This window comes from Sciurus carolinensis, chromosome 15 (assembly GCF_902686445.1).
Source record: "Sciurus carolinensis chromosome 15, mSciCar1.2, whole genome shotgun sequence".
Taxonomy (NCBI): Eukaryota; Metazoa; Chordata; class Mammalia; order Rodentia; family Sciuridae; genus Sciurus; species Sciurus carolinensis.
In genome coordinates this window covers 14,429,777-14,445,942 of record NC_062227.1, presented here as the reverse complement: position 1 = coordinate 14,445,942, position 16,166 = coordinate 14,429,777, and the positions used below count along the sequence as shown (strand labels likewise).

The window sequence follows — 16,166 nt, the reverse complement described above, 5'->3', positions numbered from 1 at the left end:
AGAAGTCATCCAGTCAACAAACTCAGTGAGTGCAGAGAAATATTCTGTGCCCCTGCACATTGTTCTGAAAGCTTTTGGGTAGAAATTTCATGGTCTTCAACAGCCACATCTTTGATAGACATCAATTCATCCCTGTCAGGTATTTTTCATATAATAGTGACTCTTTGTTTTTAATTTGGAAATGTTTTTATTTGTATGCCAAATAAAGATTGGCCTCTTTTTCTGCCTATCTGGTTACAGAAATCACAGCCAACTATAAGGAGAGTTAACTTTGAGGAAGGCAGATCGAGTCAGAAAGGAATCTCTCCAGCTACACGGCACGTCCTGTTTATTGCTCACGGGACGTCGCGGGGTGCACACAGGCTCTGCGGTGGCCTCGAGCAGAGGCTCACATGCAAAATATCAATCATTCCATGCTCACAGAGAATGGTCCCGCGCATGGCGCTGACATTCATACTCACAACCACCCAGATTATAAGACATCGCCGCAGGGAACTGATGAGCCTGACCCTGTTTCGTTTCCTTCCAAAGAAACTGAGTCACGAGGTGGGTGAGTGGTCCCTCGTGCTCCGCGCCCCCGCAAGGGTGGTCACAGCCCTTTGGGGACGGTCTTTTTCCCTTTGGGGACTCGGAAGGTGTAACGCCGCTTGCTGTTGACGTGTGGGACCATCTGCCTCTGAGGATTCGGTGGTGTTTCAGGGACTACCAGCTCATCCTCATCTGTATGGACACATTGAAACAAAAGAAAGAAGTTCTTGAAAATGCCTCACATCTCTTCACTCCCACTGTTAAGGAGCTGCACCAATATCAGATTGCTCTGGTTTTCAGGAAGTTACAAGTAGCAGATGAGAGTCAATTTATTAAGAATATAAACAATATTAACACACAAGGGTTTAATTTCCAATTTCAGCAGTGCTTAAAAATAAACCTGTTGATACTTATAGCTATAAAATGACATCATTTCACCAAGATGGCTTTGGCATCTTTCCACTTTGATGGACTAACTTTTTTTCCGATCACAGTTTTGGAGTTAAAGGATATGAAAATATTCAGTTATGCTGCAGAGTGTTGTGGTTTAGATATAAGGTGCTCCCCAAAAGCTCCTTCATTAATGCTGAAGGTGAAATGATTAGGTCATCAAAGCTGTGACCTAATGGGTGGATTAATCCATTTGATGAATTTATAATTTGAATGGATTACTGGGTGTTAACTATAGGCTGGAGGAAATGGGTCACTGGGGTGTGCCTTGGGGAGTACATATTTTGTTCCTGGCCTCCCTCTCTCTCTCTCTCTCTCTCTCTCTCTCTCTCTCCCTCTCCTTCCTGGTTACCAGCAAGTGAAGAGCTTTCCTCTCCATGCCTTTCTGCCATGGTGTTCTACCTCACCTCAGGCCCAGAACAATGGAATCAGATGACCATTGGACCAAACCTCTGAAACTGTAAGCCCAGAATAAACTTTTTGCCCTCCTAAGTTGTTCTCATCAAGTATTTTGATCAAAGCAATAAAACCTTAAATAACACACTAAGCAAATAAGAATAATTACCATTGTTTTAACATAGCAAGACATTTCTGAGGCCTATAGCAGGAAAAGGAGGTAGGAGGGAGGATAAAAGCAGAGAAATCTGTGGTCTCCACACTGCTCTCTGCTGGAGGGAAGGACCAGTTCCTACTTGTTCTTTCTTCTCTGGATGTGACTCTTCTCTGGATCCATAGAGATCTGGGTTCGTTCCATTTTAGATCTCAATATCCAGAAGTAAACAAAGCTGTGAAACTGAAACCCTCAAAACTATCTTGGGCCCCAAAAAGAAACTAAGGCAGCTCATTAGATGTTGAATTATGTCCCTTATCAAGGTGGTGAAGTCTTAACTCCAGTACCCATGGTGAACTCGATTGGAAACAAGGTCTTTACAGATGATCAACTTAAGATGAGACCATTAGCATGGGCCCTGATCCAATATAACTGTGTCCTTATGAAAAGGGGACACTAGACACAGGCACACAGGGAGAGCACCATGTGAGATGGAGGCAGAGGTGGGGTAATCCTCTGCAAGCCAAGGAATGCCAGACTGATGTAAACCTCCAGAAACTGGAGAAGGCCTGGGACAGAGTCTCCCTCCCAGCCTCAGAGGGAATCAACCCTGCCCACACCTTGATCTGTTGTTTATGCCATCTACATTGTGGTATTTTGTCACAGGAGCGCTAGCAAACTAATACACAACTACACTGGGCATTTCCTCCTATGCATAAATTAAGAGAGAGAAATGAATCTCTCCTGGTTGCATGGGGTTTTTTCACACTGTAGAATCCACAGTGTAGAGGGGAGACCTCAAGGCTGGGCTGGTGTCTGTGCTATGGCTTTGTGCAGCTGTAGACCCAGGTCCTCTGGGGAAGTGAATGAGTTCTCACAGGGAGCATCAAAAATGGTCGTCAGTGGTTACAGATGCCAAGAAAAAGGACCTCTGATGACTGCCAGTCACCAGAGCCGAGTGCCTATATCTACACCTGTGCAAGCTTCAGGGAACTGTGCTGCTCCATGGGTACCAGACTCTCAAGGTCACATCCCCCATGTGGACCTCAGGCCTCTCTGCACACCTGCTCCGTGACCTTGAGTGACCAACTGGAGAAGGGGTTTCTTAGAAGTAGTCCACTATACTAAGAAGAAAAGGCGTTTCTTACTTGCCAACTTGTTTTGGAAATATATCAATCTAATTGTCTCCAAATGTAAGATATTCAGTGATCCTTCATTATTCAAGGGTCGAACCTAAAATAATAAAAACCAGGATTACCATTTCAACAAATAGTTTAAAAACTATAATAAGAACATTTGCTTGTTGAGAAAGCATTTATTATTTTAAAAATTGAGTCACCCCTCTAAATACTATAATCTCAAAAAAATCAATCTAGCAGAGTGGATGATATTAGGTGTCACAAACTTGTATGGGTGAAATTTCAAAATGTGAATGTCGTAGTTTAAGAAAATTTAAAATTACCAACTTAACCTGAAATCCATTAATATTTTTTTGGTGAGCTGTTTCATTTTGATTGGTTTTGTTTTATTTTTGGCAGTGCTAGGGATCAGACTCAGGGCCTGGTGCATGCCAGGTAAGCACTCTACCACTGAGCCACATCCCCAGCCCTAAACTAACTTTTAAAAAAAGCTGCTAGTAACTAAAAATTTCTGAAAAGACTCATTTTCCTTGTGAACTCATTTGGCCAAACAGTATTTGTGTCTAGTTTACATTCAGAATATGCTTTCAGAAAAGTATATTTGAAGATGTTATAGTGGGGGATAGTCCTTAAGACAGTTTTACTGTCGATATTGCTGAAAGTAGCACAAAAATCTCACAGGTAACTGTGGCTATTCCCATATAAATTCCTTTTTTGATGGTTCATGCTATGTATTTTCTACATATCCTGGAATTATTCTTAACTCCAATGCTTTTCTCTCAACAAAATGGCAGATATTTTAATTTACATTTTTAAATTTTTAAAATTTAAATTATTTGTTGTAGAAATACAAAATATTTACTTTCTTATGAATCTGTGAAATCCTTATTGAGAATCTGAAACACATTAGCTACATACTTCAGTTTTTGTCTTTCTTTTTTTCCTGTCTTTCTTTTGTCTTTCTTTTTCCTTCACAAAAGGTCAAATTACACTGAACAAAACTTAGTAATGATTAAAAGAAACTTTAATTGAATGGAAAATCATTGTTATTCTCTAGGATATAAACAAATAGTATATTTATAACCATCCTGACTTTTATAATGCATCTAAATATGTCAAGTAGCTCTAGTACTAGTCACAAAACGAATGAAATGGTGTTTGGTTGTATTTGATTTTTACTGTTAGTCCTCCAAATAACTCATGCACAAAGGAATACTTCTGTATCAACTTTACTTTTTCATCAGAAATCCACGGTTACATGATCTTCATGTCAAATACCTTCTTGAGGGGGACAGTCTGGATCCACTCTGTGGAGTTCACATCGAAAATGTCCACTGCATTTTCACTGTATACTGAGAGGTATGGAGCACTATAACCTGGAGCGGGGAAGGAACAGCAGAGGTGGGCTTTGTGTTGAATTTTTAAGTGAGATTTTTATGGAATAATTATAGACTCCCATGTAGTTGTAAAAATAATAGAGATAATTCCTTGTACCTCTACTCAGCTTCCCAGTAAAGCAAAGATATTGATACCAATCCAATCAATTTTCCTATCTTCAGCAGATCGTTCCCAGATTTACTTGCAATTTCAGGGGGGGTGCTCATGTGGGTGTTTGTGTTATTGCATACAATTTTATCACCCATGTAGGATAATATACCTACCACCACAGTCAAGACCCACACCCGGGATCCCCACACCTCAGGACTACACACCCAGGACTCCAACACCTTGGGACCCCATACTACAGGACCCATGGTGCCCTTTTTATGACCATACCCATTGCCCCTCCTTCGCTAATCCCTTGGAAACAGTCATCTATCCTTCATTCTAACATTTTGTCACTTCAAAAATTTTAAACAGCATCATATAGCATTCATAACTAATTTTATCTACTAAGTCCAAATTAATTTTTTTTTAATTTAGGATTAGAAAACTCACAGATTACCATTTCAATACCTTATTATCATATAGTAACTTCCTCAAAACATTTTTTAGAAATATACATGGTTCAATCAAAACATATTAAATAAGTGATGCACATGAAAATTATAATTTCAATATTTATAATAAAAAAATGACAACATCTTCCACTAACAGCAGCTTCGTGAAGTCATTTCCTAACATTTTGAACTCCGTGTCTCCTAAACCTATTCGACTCATAACAAAAGAGCGAAGCTCATGTGGAGAGTGAAATTACTGAGCAAAGAAGTGAAGCCGTGCAGCCAGTCACATTCTTGAGACTTTCTAGTTTAACAATAATGTCTTATGATTCCTAGAGATGCAACCTCTGAACAGGAAGATGTCTCCCCATTCAAACAACAACACAATACTGTCCACCCACATCCCTCTTCCTAGTCTCCCACTGTCACATCTCTTTCTCTTTTCTTACAGTCCAGTTCCTGAAAGGTCCATCAGCTTTCCATGTCCCCTTCTCACCCCTGTTCATACTGCAGTCTTTGGCAATGTGACCTGCATGTTAACCTCTCCATTAAAACTGCTCACTGCAAGGTCTCAACCAGCAGTTGCTGCTACATCCAACAGATTGTCCCCTGCTTCTTCCTCCTGCTCAGTAGGCTTGACTGGTCCTTCCTGGGCTTGATGGTGCTGTTCTCTACGTTTCCCTCCTACTTCCCCAAACTCTCCTCCCCAGCTCCCTTCCTAGGCACCTCTTGCTGACCAGTGTCCTCTTTCTCCTCACGCTGTCTTCTCTCCACTAGGCAAGTGGTGGCTGACAACACCTGAAACTTCTCGATTGTACCATTATGAGTGGCATGGTCAGACCCTAAGTCTCCTCCCATGGGATTCAGTATGACTTACACAGTCTTACTAAAAGACTTTAGAGCTTGTTTTCCCTTATAGACAGTTAAAAAGCACCATGAAGAAATGGAAAGGCAGATCCAGTTTGCGGAACATTCTATAGGACAGGAAGTCGATGGCAAGGAAGACTACTCAGGATCAGACGACATTCCAGAGAAAACCTCGGCATGCAGGGTGTGCATACTGTTTGGACTTTGATCCCAACAAATACATTGTAAAAGGAGACCTATTGGGGGTCAACAGGGATACCTCAAATCATGGTAACCAGAATTGTTAACTTCTTCAGGAGTGATCATAGCAGTGCAGTTATGTGAGAAAATGTCTATTTTTAGAGATACATGTAAAGTGTGCAGAGATGAATGTGTAACATGATGTCTGGGACTTGATTTAAAGTATTTCAACAATAGCAAAAAAGGAAAAAAAATGGCCAGGTCTCTTCCTCCCCTTCCCCTCAATCTGCTCCTCCTTGTGTTCCACTATGTCAGTCAGCATCAGTGACTCCTTTGCTCAAGTCAAAAATCTCAAAATTATTCCAGAGTCTGTGCCTGTTGGCTTCCACAGCCCAGTAATAAGACGTTCTGCAATTAAATGGCCCCAGTAAAATCAAACATAGAGCCAATCCTGGGATCTAAATAGGTCACCAAGACCCAAGCAGGATTAGTGAAAAGAAAACCACATCTGAGCACTTCATTGTCAAATTTCTGGAAACCAAAGATAATGAGAAAATCTTAAAAGCAACCAAGTAGAAAAGACATTTTTATAGTGCTGAAAGAAAAAGTGAAGTCACTTTTGTAAACTTCCCTGCCCCACCAGTTTGGATTATGCATCCTTCCTAGGTGCTTCCACAGGATGCTGTACTTCTCCTATATAGTTTTTGCTTAATTGTTGCTCTCCTCCTCTTTTGGCTATAACCTCCACAAGGATACTATGTATATCTTGTGACCTGTTTAACATTGTACCCTCAGCCCTGAGCATGGTGAGTTTGCTCAATTACTATTCACTAAGTGACTAAAAGGTCACATTTACTTTTTTAGATACTGGCTGCATCAATAAGAAAAGTGAAATAGACTAAAATTATTTAGGAACAATTATGTGTATACTATATATAAGCCAAACCTAAAAAAGAAAAAAAAATTGACTTAATAACTATATTCTACAATTGAGTAATGCTTGACATTCTCACAGAGATACCTATCTTGGAGCATGACAAAAGCAACCACTTAAATTAAGGCAATACTCAAGATAAATTATATTTTGTAGTAAAAATTCAATGGTAAGTTTATTTCAAATGTGTGACTTAGATGTAACATTGTTAGCATGATGCTACTGAAAAGGACATTGACGAATTAGGAAAAAACATTCAGTGTCATTGTTTTTAAAAAGAAAATCTGTAATTAACAATATTAGGACTGGGCGTAGTGGTGCATGCCTATAAATCTAGCAGCTTGGGAGGCTGAGGCAGGAGGATCTCGAGTTCAAAGCCAGCCTCAGCAACTGAGTGAGGTCCTAGGCAACTCGGTGAGACCCTGTCTCTAAATAAAATATTTTTAAAGGACTGGGGATGTGGATCAGTTGTTAAGGTCCCTGTTTCCAATCCTCAGTACCAAAACAAAACAAAATGAAACAATATTAGGTATGAGAGAGAGCTGTGATAGAAGGTAGGAAGAGTACACAAAGACAGTGAAACAACTACAAAGTAGCCTTACAACAATAGCTGGGAGTCGCTGGCCACATCAGCTCCACCGGTCTGGATCGGAGGCCCCTGCCGTCAATGTACACTCCAATGCTCTTAAAACACAGCAGATACTCAATGCTGGAGATCTCAACTGCACACAGAGCATCCTCCGGGTGATGTGCAATGAATGACAGGGTGGGGTCGTAGGCATGCAGCATCCTATGCGGGATTCCCTCTCTCCTCAAGGGGTATCTCAGGAAGCCCGACTGGAATCCCACACAGAGCTGTTCACCAAAAATGGCCATCCACTGGACATTGGTTGGGACTTGGACCTCTTTAAATTTTCTGTGAGAAATTTTCTTGCCCTGAAACAGCTCAAAACAGAGGACCTGGCTTTTCCTAGCTACGCAGAGGCACGTGCGGGCCCCTCGGCACACTGTTCCAGAGGTCATGGTCTGGCATCCTTTGGTTTCCACCAGTTTGTGGACATTAGTCTTTCGTCCGTCCAGGGCTGACATGGGAAGCAGCTGTACGTGGTGACTTCGTCCAGAGATCACTGCAACCATCTGGCCATGTGGGATGAGCTCAATCTGGTAGACCTTCTTCAAGTCACCAACCCGAAGAATTTCTACATGGACCAACATGATGGGAAGTCATTGTCAAGTTCAGAGTGATTTCTATTTCTTTATTTTGACCCTTCTCCCAATTTTACCTAAATGCATTTAGCAAAGTTGCCAATAAAAATTATCTGATAAATCATCTTAATATCATCAACATGAGGAATCTCCACAAATACAAATGGCACGTCACTTGTAGATTAGCTCTGTTTTCTTATCTTTACATTCTCTCTCAGTTATTTAAGTCAGGCCCTGATCCCAAAGGAGTCAAGGGTTGAGTGAAAAAGATTAATGAAATACCTAAACTGGGACAGACACAGAATAAAAAGAGGGGGAAGGAAGAGGAGAGGGGGGCGGGCTGGGGAAAGGGGAGCCTCAAGTATCTGGGGAACAGTATCAAGAGAATTGATACTGATTCAAATACAAGAAATGAAATTTTCTGATGTCTTAATTCTTTCCCAATGGATTTCAGTCAGGGTCTAATAAGACCACAGACACACACTCACAGGGTTGGTTTGAGAAGGATTAAAATGGATGGAAAGAAAAGTGTATTACCTACAAATCATATAGGTTTTAAAAAAAGAAGATTAAGACCCATAATTAGTCATCCAGATAAAATTAGCAAAATAAAGCACAAAACTAAGCCCTGGAGGTAGAGACCTCTCAGTGCCTAACACATGGAAACACCCCACTTCTTTCAGGAGGAACAATCTGACACTAAATTGATTCCTATATTCCACAACTATGCGTTGAGTGCCCGCTGCATGCCAGGCACTGTTCCAAGAGTTTGGAGTACAGCCGAGAACCAAAGAGACCAGACTCCCTGCTGGACACCATTCATGGACCTACTCACTAGAATCGAGTTGCCCATGGCCACTGAAGGCTTTCAGTGAAGAAATAGCTGGTGTTCCTCATACACGGGGTTCTCCTTTATCTAACCTCCTCTAGGAAGGAGGACCTCCCGCACTAGACTGACTCCTCTTCAATGTTCGCCCCCTTCTCCCTACCTAAGCAACTCTGCTGCCTGGTCCAGGAAGTACCCAGTGTTGTGCTGTGTGGTGCCAACGGAAGAGAGGCAGAAGAGAGGAGGAAAGAAGAAGGCAGAACCCGCTTTCTTTCATGTACCAACTGTAAGATGGCAATCTGAGTTGTCAGAGCAGACTTACAGACAGAATCACCTGAGAAAATATTTAGAGTTTGGGGAATTATGAGTCCCTGGAAATTAGAAAAGTTGTTTGACTTGAAAACACATCAAACCAGATGGGGAAGTTTTTTATTTACAGAACCAAAAAAGGGAACAAATCTGATACTATAATTATAAGAGTTTAAAGTTATCCCAGATCAGTAAAGCTCCTCCTTACCATCTATGGTAATGTGCACGACAAATAGCCCTTCTTCATTGCCCAGAGCGATTCTTTTGGAATCTACACATGACACATAAATAAAAACACCAAGCTTTCTTTTTGGAAAACACTAAACAAAGCTAATAAACTGGACAAATAGGTCAATATTTTTTAAAGTTCAAAACAAGTCAAATAATTTACTTAAAACGTCAAATGCAGACTTAGCATACATAAAATGAAAAGAAATATTAGAAAAAGTGATTGAAAGCATTATCTTTAAGATTATGAAAGTAAGCATAGTAAAACATGGCTTTTTTCATTACAAAGATTATTGCAAAGTGATCCTCATGAATCCTCATGAAGAAAGCAGAATAGTCAAGTAAAGATATGCTTTCTGATTGACTGAAAATATTTATTTCGGAATTGAAAATGTTTTATAATCTAATTTGTCAGTGATCTTGGCCTGAACACTCATAGCACTGAGGCCTTGAACACTGAGAACAGGGCTTTACTCACACGCCCTCATCTGTTCCTCCACATGACCATGAGAAACCAGCATTATCTGCACCCAACCCACAAGCACAGTAGTGCTCAAAGAAGTTGAGCCAGTTGCTCCACATTGCGCGTGTGGCAAGGAGCTGAGATTCCCTCATGCCACACCATCTGCATTGGGAGATATGGCACTTGGGAAATGTAAGTATTCTTGCTTATTAAGAAAAGCTTGAATATAGATCTTAGTAGAGTTATTCACTGATTCAGCTATTTCTTTCTTTGTCTCTTTTTTTCTTTTTTGAGGGGGTGGTACGTGGGCATACTGGGGATTGACCCCAGGGGTGCTCTACCACTGAGTTACATTTGTAGCCCTTTTAATTTTTTATTTTGAGACAGGGTCTCACCAAGTTGCTGAGGCTGGCCTCAAACTTACTGTCCTCTTGCCTCAACTGCCTGAGTAGCTGGGATTCTAAGCATGAGTCCCTGTGCCTGGATGTTTTTCATTTATTTGCTGAGTATTGGGCATTGGGAGAACAGAATTAGAAGATGGTTCCTACCCACAAAGTAAATGGTTCACAATTATTATGCAGAGTCACACATTAGGTGATACCCTTGGGGCCAGATGTACGCTGGAACTCAGAATTTTTCAGACTTGAGAAAGTAAATGGTTCACAATTATTATGCAGAGCCACACATTAGGTGATAACCTTGGGGCTATCACCCAACTCAGAATTTTTCAGACTTCAGAAAGGTATTACAGTATATTTTCAAACACCATATTATCCAGGGCGCCATCTTATAATCAAATATACTGATCTTTTTGCAGAGACCCCCTGTGAATAAGCATACTAAGGGGAGGAGGAGACCATAAATAGTCTTCTGTCAATGCAGATCAGGTTTTGCTGCCAACTGAGTTGCAAATCAATATGTTATTCACAGTTTGCATTTTGGATTGCAGTGAGGAGATGTGACTCTAGTGGGGTAAATGTAAATCCATACCTATGATTGCAGCTGCCTGGGTGGTTTTGATCAGGGGTAGACTGCTGTCATAAGCCTCTTTGAGAACATAGCCTGAGCGGTCTCTGAAATGATTCTTTTTCAATATCCTGTGCAATTCACTCAGCACTTCCACCCACTCACTCTTCTCATTCTCGCTATCTGCTAATATTGGGACTGAATACTTATTACTAGGTGCTGAGAGCTGAGAAGCTGTGACCTAGAACGATGTAAGGAATATCTACGTTATAAGAAAGCAGGCACTCCTTTATGCAGCCTGTTTAGCATTTTCCGTTAAGCTCACCATTGGCAAATGACACCTCTAGTACGAACACCCTCAGCCCGGCCAGGAGATCAAGTGGCGTGAGTACCAGCACCCAGGTGGGTAGTAAGGGACAGACACTGTAAAATGTGAGAGTCACTTCTGATCTCATCTTCATAAAAACACCCGACACTGTGACTGACTGACACACTGAATTCCATCAAATGAAAATAGTTAACATCTTAACTAAGTACAGACCCTACTCAGGGAACTGACCTAAGAAATTGACAGGTATTGGTTCTTTTAATCCTCCCAGAAACCTCATCAAGAAGTTTCAACTATTCTCTCCATTTTACTGGGGAGTAAACGGGGCACAAAGCAGGAGAACCCAGGTCATCTAACGCCAGACCTTTAATATTTTATTAATACTGGGAAACAACTTTTGGCATCTCTGAATTGGCAATGCACCTTGCAATTGCTATCTGCATACAACTGCATTATTATGTGATGCTCAGGGGTTTCTAATTGTTAAATTAGAATATGTTCAAAGATGCCTATGCTGGGTTGCAGCTGTGGCTCAGTGGTAGAGCGCTCATCTAGTACGTGGGAGGCACTGGGTTTGATTCTCAGCACCACATCAAAAACAAACAAATAAGGTATTGTGTCCATCTACAACTAAAAAAAAGAAAAATTTTATAAGATGCCTATGCTGTCTGCCTGCACCTACAGCTCACATCGTTACTAGTCAATGGCAGATCAAGTTCAAATTAAAAGTATGTTCTTAGGCTAACAAAACTCTAGGATTTTATATAAGGCTTTCTTACTATATACCTGTTAAGAAGCAATGACATAATAAAAGTGACAGAATCTCCCACTCTGTAAGTCAGTTCCAAATGGCCAGGTCTCTGTGGGTCTCTTGGAGGATGGGTAAAGTCTAAATATATCTATGTCTTAGACCTGAGGGATGTAGACCACTTCTGTATGGGGCTGTTAGATACTATTTTCCTAGATTGACTCTAACCACGTTTCAAACAAGGGGACCTAGTTTCTTTCTTAAGTCTCATTTTGTACCCATTCCAGAATCATTTTCACTTTCACATGAATTTTTAAACCATGGGATATTTTTTTTTTAATTTCAAAATCACATAGTGCCTCCATTTTCTCCATGTGGAAGTCTTGATTTGAATTTGAAATATGGCTTCCAAGAAAGTGTCTCAGAGGAAACTTGCTTTGTCAAGTGTCCTCAGGTCTGGAAGCCATGCCCTGGGAGTCTATAATGTCCACATTGGATGCTTTGGAATCTTCTCTCTTTCTCTCTTACTGCTTTTCCCTCTTTCACCACCACTACCCCCCATCCTGCCCTGTCAGCTCACCCTGTTTTCAGCTAGGACTCTGACAGCTGTCCTGGAGAGCTGCCTGGTGTGTACAGAGTGGACACTCTCAGGTATATTAGCTTTTTAAATCTATTTACTTGTGGAATGAAAGAGCATGACCTGTACAAGAAACTATTTATAGTCTATCTGACTGAGAACAGGGAGGTAGAGTTACTGTAGCAAATGGGGCTGGGGAAAATGACCTCTCAGCACTTCTGAAACCTCAGCCTCCAGTGACCTGCAGCAGCCCCCAGAGCCTTGACCCCTGTGCACAGGCAAGACAGCAGAAACCAAACAGAAACAAAGCAGGGGCCCAGACAGCATGAGCACTTACTTTAAACATGCGGGGCATTTCCTTTCTCCTGGCGGGAGTAAAATCAGAGGGCCACACAGAACCGACTGAAAATGCTCCATCCCTGGAGGAAAAGCAGGACACTGAAGGTGAGTAGAATCACCCCGAGAGTGCAAAACAACACCCAGAAGCACAACCCTCCCTTGAATTTCATTGCATCTTAACCTTTTTCCTGTAGTAATTGCTAGTGAGCAAAGTTGTGTGTCACGGGGACCAGCCAGCCGCCCTAAGAAACTGAAAACCTCAGTTACTTCGGGTCTGCCTCACATTCCAAAAGTCCAAGTAGAGCATTACTAGTCTGACCCCAGGGCAAGGCCTCTAAATAAACCCTCATGCCCTGAAATATATAATTGAGTATATTTTTTTAAATGTTACTGAGGTATACTGGTCATATAAACCATAAATATTTAAAGTGTGCAATTCAATAAGTTTGAATTTATGCATGCACCTGTGAAACCATCTCTATGATGGATCTAAGGAACATATCCACCAACCCCCAAAGTCTCCTCCTTTTATTCCCTAGGCAACCACCAATCTGCTTCCTGTCCCTCCAGATTACTTGGCACTCTCTAACATCTTACATAAATGGAAACACACAATGTGTCTTTTTGTCTGGCTCTGCTTCTTAGCATAATTATTTGAACTTCACTGGCATTGGCATGGTCCCTGCTTCATTTCAGTGAATTGTTGAGCAATACTCCACTGTGTATGCCACAGTGTAGCCATTTACCCATTAATAGACTTTTTGGTTGTTTCAGGTCTGAGTCTATTTTAAATAAAGCTGCTATGAGTACACGTACATATCATCTATGGACATATGCCCTGATTTCTCTTGAGGAAATATCCAGAAGTGCAGTGACTGGAGCATATGGTAGGTATACATTTAACTTTTGAAGAAACTGCTAAACTGTTTGCCAAAGTGGTTGTATGAGTTTCCAAGCAGCATTTCAGTATGCTTATCTGCTATATGTGTATCCTCTTTCTTGAACTATCTTTTCAAATACCTTTCCTAGTTTTTAAACTTGGGGTTTTTTTTTCCTTTTTGTTAATATTTCAGAATTCTTCAGGTATCTGAATGTAAGTCCTTCAACAGGTATTTGATTTGCAAATATTTCCCCAGAGTCTGACTTCTTTTTAATCCTCTTAACAGTGTATTTCAAAAAGCAGACTTTTTATATTCAACCAATTTTTCTTTTATGTGTTGTACTTTTGTGTTGTACATAAGAATTTCTTGACTTGGATTTGACTGAGTTATTTGAAAGATATTTGCCTATGTTTACTTCTATACACTTGAAGGTTTACATTTAGTTCTACAATCTTTTTGGATTAACTTTTGTATATGTTACAAAGAATAAAGTGTTTTTTTTTTCATTTTTAAGTTCCAGTGCCATTTGTTAACTTTTGTCACTTGTTGAAAATATGTATATTCAAGTAATAGAACAGAGAATTCAAATATATTTTTAGATTTCATATATATATGTATATATACATCATATACATAATATGTACACATATATATGTGCACATATCACATATACATATATATACAAAGAAATACTATGGTTTGAGTCTTAGAATCATGTAGGGTTAATTCTTCAAAATTATTTTTTCAATTATTTTGACAGTTCTACATTTACTATTCACCTATCAATTTTAGGGTCACCTTGTCCATTTCAACAAAAGAAAAAATTTAAAACTTGCTAGGATTTTGATTAAGACTGTGTTGAAACACACTACAAAAGTGTAGTGATCAAAACAGCATGGTATTGGTACAAATACAGACTCAGAGGCCACTGGAACAGAATAGAGAACATAGAAGAAAACACAAGCATCTACAGCAAGTTGATCTTTAACAAAGGTGATAAGAACACACCCTGGAAAATGAAAAGTCTTCAATAACTGGTGCTGAGAAAATTGGACATCCACATGAAGAAGAACGAGACTAGACCCCTATCTCTCACCGGTTACAAAAATCAAATAAAATGAAACAGAGACTTAAATGTTAGACCTGGAATTTTGAAACTACTAGAAGAAAAGACAGGGGAAATGCTTCATGACATTGCAATGGACAAGGACTTTTTGGAGAAGACCCCAAATACTCAGGAAACAAAAGCAAAAATAGACAAATGGGATTATATCAAACTGAAAAAGCTTCTGCACAGCAAAGAAAACAATCAACAAAGCAGAGAGACAACCAACCCGAATGGGAGATAATATTTGCAAATTAAGCATCTGACAAGAAGTTGATATCCAGAATGTATAAGAAACTCCAAGAACTCAATAGCAAACAATAAAAAAATGAACCAATTAAAAATAGGTGCTAGAACTCAAAAGATAAGTCTCAAAGAAGACATACCAAAAGACAACAGGTACATAAAAATGCTCAGATCTAAAGCATGATCAACTGTATCACTGCACCCCAATAAGAATGATTATTATTAAAAAATTAAAGATAACAAGAGCTGGTGAGGAAGAGAAGAGTGCCCTTGTACACTGTGGGTGGAAATGTAAGTTAGTACAGTCTTTTTGGAAAACAAGATGAAGGCTCCTCAAAAATAAAAGAACTATCATGGTATCCAGCAATCCCACTCCTGGATATATATCCAATAGAAATGAAAAATTATTTTCTTTGGAAATGTTTTACTTCATCTACATTTTTGAAAGATTTTTGCCCTGAGTTTAGAATTAAAAATTAACAGTATCTTTTTCTTTCAGTATTTTAAATATTTTTCTGTATTCTTCCAGTGTTGGTCATGAGACAGCCAATGGTGCCCTTCATTCTGTTCATCTCTACCTAAGGTGTGTCCCACACTATGTGCATAAAGTGCTGTTGTTCAGTAATTTGACTATTATGTACCTTTGTGTAATTTCTTCATATTTCTTGTACTTGGGCTGTGTTGGATTTCTTGGATCTGATGTTTGTATTTTGTGTTAAATTTGGCAATATTTTGGCCATTTTTTTCTTCAAATATGTTTTTCCTGCCCCTCCCCCTCCCATCCTTCTTGGACTCAAACTACACATATTATTAGCCATTTGAAGTTGACCTATAGTCCACTGATTTCTGTTCAGTTTTATAGTCATTTTTATTTGTTTCATTTTGGATAGTTATTGTTGTGGCAGCTGTAAAGCAGAGAGAAAGGGGCTGAGAACAAGATATAGTCTCTAAGGTACACCCTCAAGAACCCACTCCCTTAACTAGGTCTAACCTTCTACAGTTTCCCCATCTTTCAATTTACCATTCAGCTATGAATCCATCAATGGGTTAATCTATTAATGAGATAAGTTCTCTTTTATTGTTTAAACCACCCAATCCATAGTATTTTCTTAAGTCCAGTCCTAGTAAACTTATCCAAACCCTGACAACCATGAATTACATGTCCAATAAAACTACCCTCCAAAAATAAATGTGAAGGACAAATTACGACATCCTCACATAAGCTAAAATGGAGAGAATTCATCTCTATCAGACCTGCTGCCTTATAAGAAACACCAAGGAGCTCCTTCCCGCTGAAATGAAAGGTCACTAGATAGTCACTTCAATCCACACGGGACATACTAGCAAAGGTAACTA

At 39.8% G+C, this 16,166-nt stretch overlaps 1 protein-coding gene across 2 annotated transcripts in view; it reads right to left on the bottom strand.

Annotated features, from left to right (window-relative positions):
- Positions 1 to 217: 217 nt before the first annotated feature.
- LOC124965712 (serine/threonine-protein kinase MRCK alpha-like) overlaps positions 218 to 16,166 on the bottom strand; it is a 78,548-nt gene continuing 62,599 nt past the window's right edge. Inside the window, exons 11-16 of one of the 2 annotated variants that reach the window (XM_047526874.1) lie at positions 12,577 to 12,658; positions 9,138 to 9,200; positions 7,191 to 7,787; positions 3,946 to 4,043; positions 2,677 to 2,761; positions 218 to 720 (exon numbers count right to left, since the gene is read on the bottom strand). In XM_047526874.1, coding sequence (XP_047382830.1) covers positions 9,141 to 9,200; positions 12,577 to 12,658 — 142 coding nt within the window. In that variant the 3' untranslated portion in view covers positions 218 to 720; positions 2,677 to 2,761; positions 3,946 to 4,043; positions 7,191 to 7,787; positions 9,138 to 9,140. The remainder of the gene's footprint in view (positions 721 to 2,676; positions 2,762 to 3,945; positions 4,044 to 7,190; positions 7,788 to 9,137; positions 9,201 to 12,576; positions 12,659 to 16,166) is intronic. The other variant, XM_047526875.1, reaches the window with a different exon arrangement.